General features: G+C 42.0%; 1 protein-coding gene across 1 annotated transcript in view; it reads right to left on the bottom strand.

The window, feature by feature from the left end:
• LOC106870580 (protein polybromo-1) overlaps window positions 1-2,084 on the bottom strand; it is a 142,866-nt gene that overhangs the window by 22,310 nt on the left and 118,472 nt on the right. The window contains exon 30 of the mRNA XM_052978118.1: window positions 302-637. Within this exon, the coding sequence (XP_052834078.1) occupies window positions 302-637 (336 nt within the window). The remainder of the gene's footprint in view (window positions 1-301; window positions 638-2,084) is intronic.

Here is a 2,084-nt window from a genome sequence, read left to right as displayed (position 1 = left end):
GGTCGGTATAATCGACTTAATCCGTTTGTCTGTCCTTGTTTGTCCCCTCTGTGTGTATCCCCTTGTGGGTAGTAAAGAAATAACACACATTAACACTAGAAGTACAACTTTAAAATAACCCCCATCCAGAATGTTTTGACCAACCCTATCAGTAACCCTTGCAAACATAGCTACCATCCCTGTAAATGCCCCCCTGATAAAAACTAATAGCAACACAGATTCAGTGCCCCCCCCACCCCACCAGTCCCGTCCCGTCAATGCCTTGGAACATACACAGAACACCAAACAAAGACACACAGACTGACAAGTAACGAGAGAGAGAGAGAGAGATCTTACCTGGTATTGGTTGTCCATTTGGCATGGTGCCGGCTGTACCAGCTGCCGGGGACATGCTTCGACTGTAGTCAGACCAAGGACTCTGTGGGTTCAGGGATTCATTGAAGGCCTTCTCAGCAGCTTCCTGCTTTGCAGCTTGCTCTTCAGCAATTTTCTTGGCTTTCTCTTCAAACTTCTCTTTCTCATCCTTGTTCAAATTACGCCACTGCAAAAACATCGAAGACAAACACCTTAAATATACATACATACATACATACATACATACATTCTCACTCATTATATATAGACACACATACACGATGGGCTTCTTTCAGTTTCCATTTACCATATCAACTGACAAATGCCTTCGTCAGTCCAGGGTTACCGTAGAAGATGCCTGCCAAGGTTCCACACAGTGGGACTGAACCCAAAACCATGTGGCTGGGAAGCAAACATCTTAATACACAGCTATACCTGCACCTATACACACACACACAAATAAAACACACATACTATGGTGGTAAATTAATATAAATGCAGGGCGACTGCAGTTTCATACGACATAAAAATTGCACCTTGGGAGTTTCCCCTTTACACCATAACCATGCATTTGTTACCCTTTCACTGAATGTTGAGAACCACATGAAACAGCTATACATCACTTGGTCTTTACGCATTATCCTGACCTATGTTGTTTTGCCCTCCATAAAAGCCTTTGGTGAACGCATTCGGTTTCCTTTTGTGGTGTTTCTAGCACTTTAAAAACCTCAGATTTTGGAGGTTGAATTTTATTAGAAAGGATTATTTTGTTTCGTTAAAGGCACACTTCGGTCATGAATGACCATGGGATTGCACCTAGAAAGTTCCCCTCCAGGGCACAAGTCCAGGCAAGGTTGTTTATGAAAGACCACCAGTCGCCCATACATACCACGTCTCCCCTCTCTATGCCACCGATGTTATCCAAGAGAAAAGCAAAGGGGCCGATACGGCTTGGCACCAGTGATGTTGCAACTCATTTCTACAGACGAGTGAACTGGATCAACATGAAATCAAGAGTTTTGCTCAAGAACACAACAGACAGCCCAGTCCGGGAATTGAACTCACTACTTCATGATTGTGAGCCCAACACTCTAACCACTGAGCCATGTGCCTTCACACACACATTATAAAAACAGATGAATAGATTATGTAGTATTGCTACAATTGATTGTTTTTTGAAGCTTATTGTGACATAAGCATAGTATAGTCACGTATACAGTATGCATAGCATCCATAACATTATGTAATATGTTATGCAACTGCCAACTCATCAGGCTGCCCCAAAAAGTGAGCAGTGACATGACATGGTAATTAATCAACAGATCATCAACATGTCAATGCATTTCCTGTGATGATAATGGATTTGTGCTATTCAGTCTGTGCTTCACTTTGATATACATTGATCGTTTAAGGATCCCCTATAATCAAAGTTAAGCCTTTTTTTCTTCTTTATGTCTCCTTTCCTCTCTTCCTAGTCTCTTCTGGACTTTCCTTTAGTGTCCTGCAAAGGAGTGTCTCCAAAATATTACACTTTTATTCCCTAACCTTTTTCTTTTATTTCTATTATCAGTTATCATCATCATCATCATCATCGTTTAACACCCAGCTTCGATGCATGCACGGGTAGGATGGTTGACACAAGCTGGCCAGGTAGAAGACTACCCCAGGCTTCCATCTCTGTTTTAGCATGGTTTTCTTTTTATTGCTGGATGCCTTTCCTAACACCAACC

The sequence above is a fragment of the Octopus bimaculoides genome, chromosome 30, assembly GCF_001194135.2.
Source record: "Octopus bimaculoides isolate UCB-OBI-ISO-001 chromosome 30, ASM119413v2, whole genome shotgun sequence".
Classification (NCBI taxonomy): domain Eukaryota; kingdom Metazoa; phylum Mollusca; class Cephalopoda; order Octopoda; family Octopodidae; genus Octopus; species Octopus bimaculoides.
Note: the sequence above shows the minus strand (reverse complement) of the source record. Positions and strands in the feature narration are given on the sequence as shown.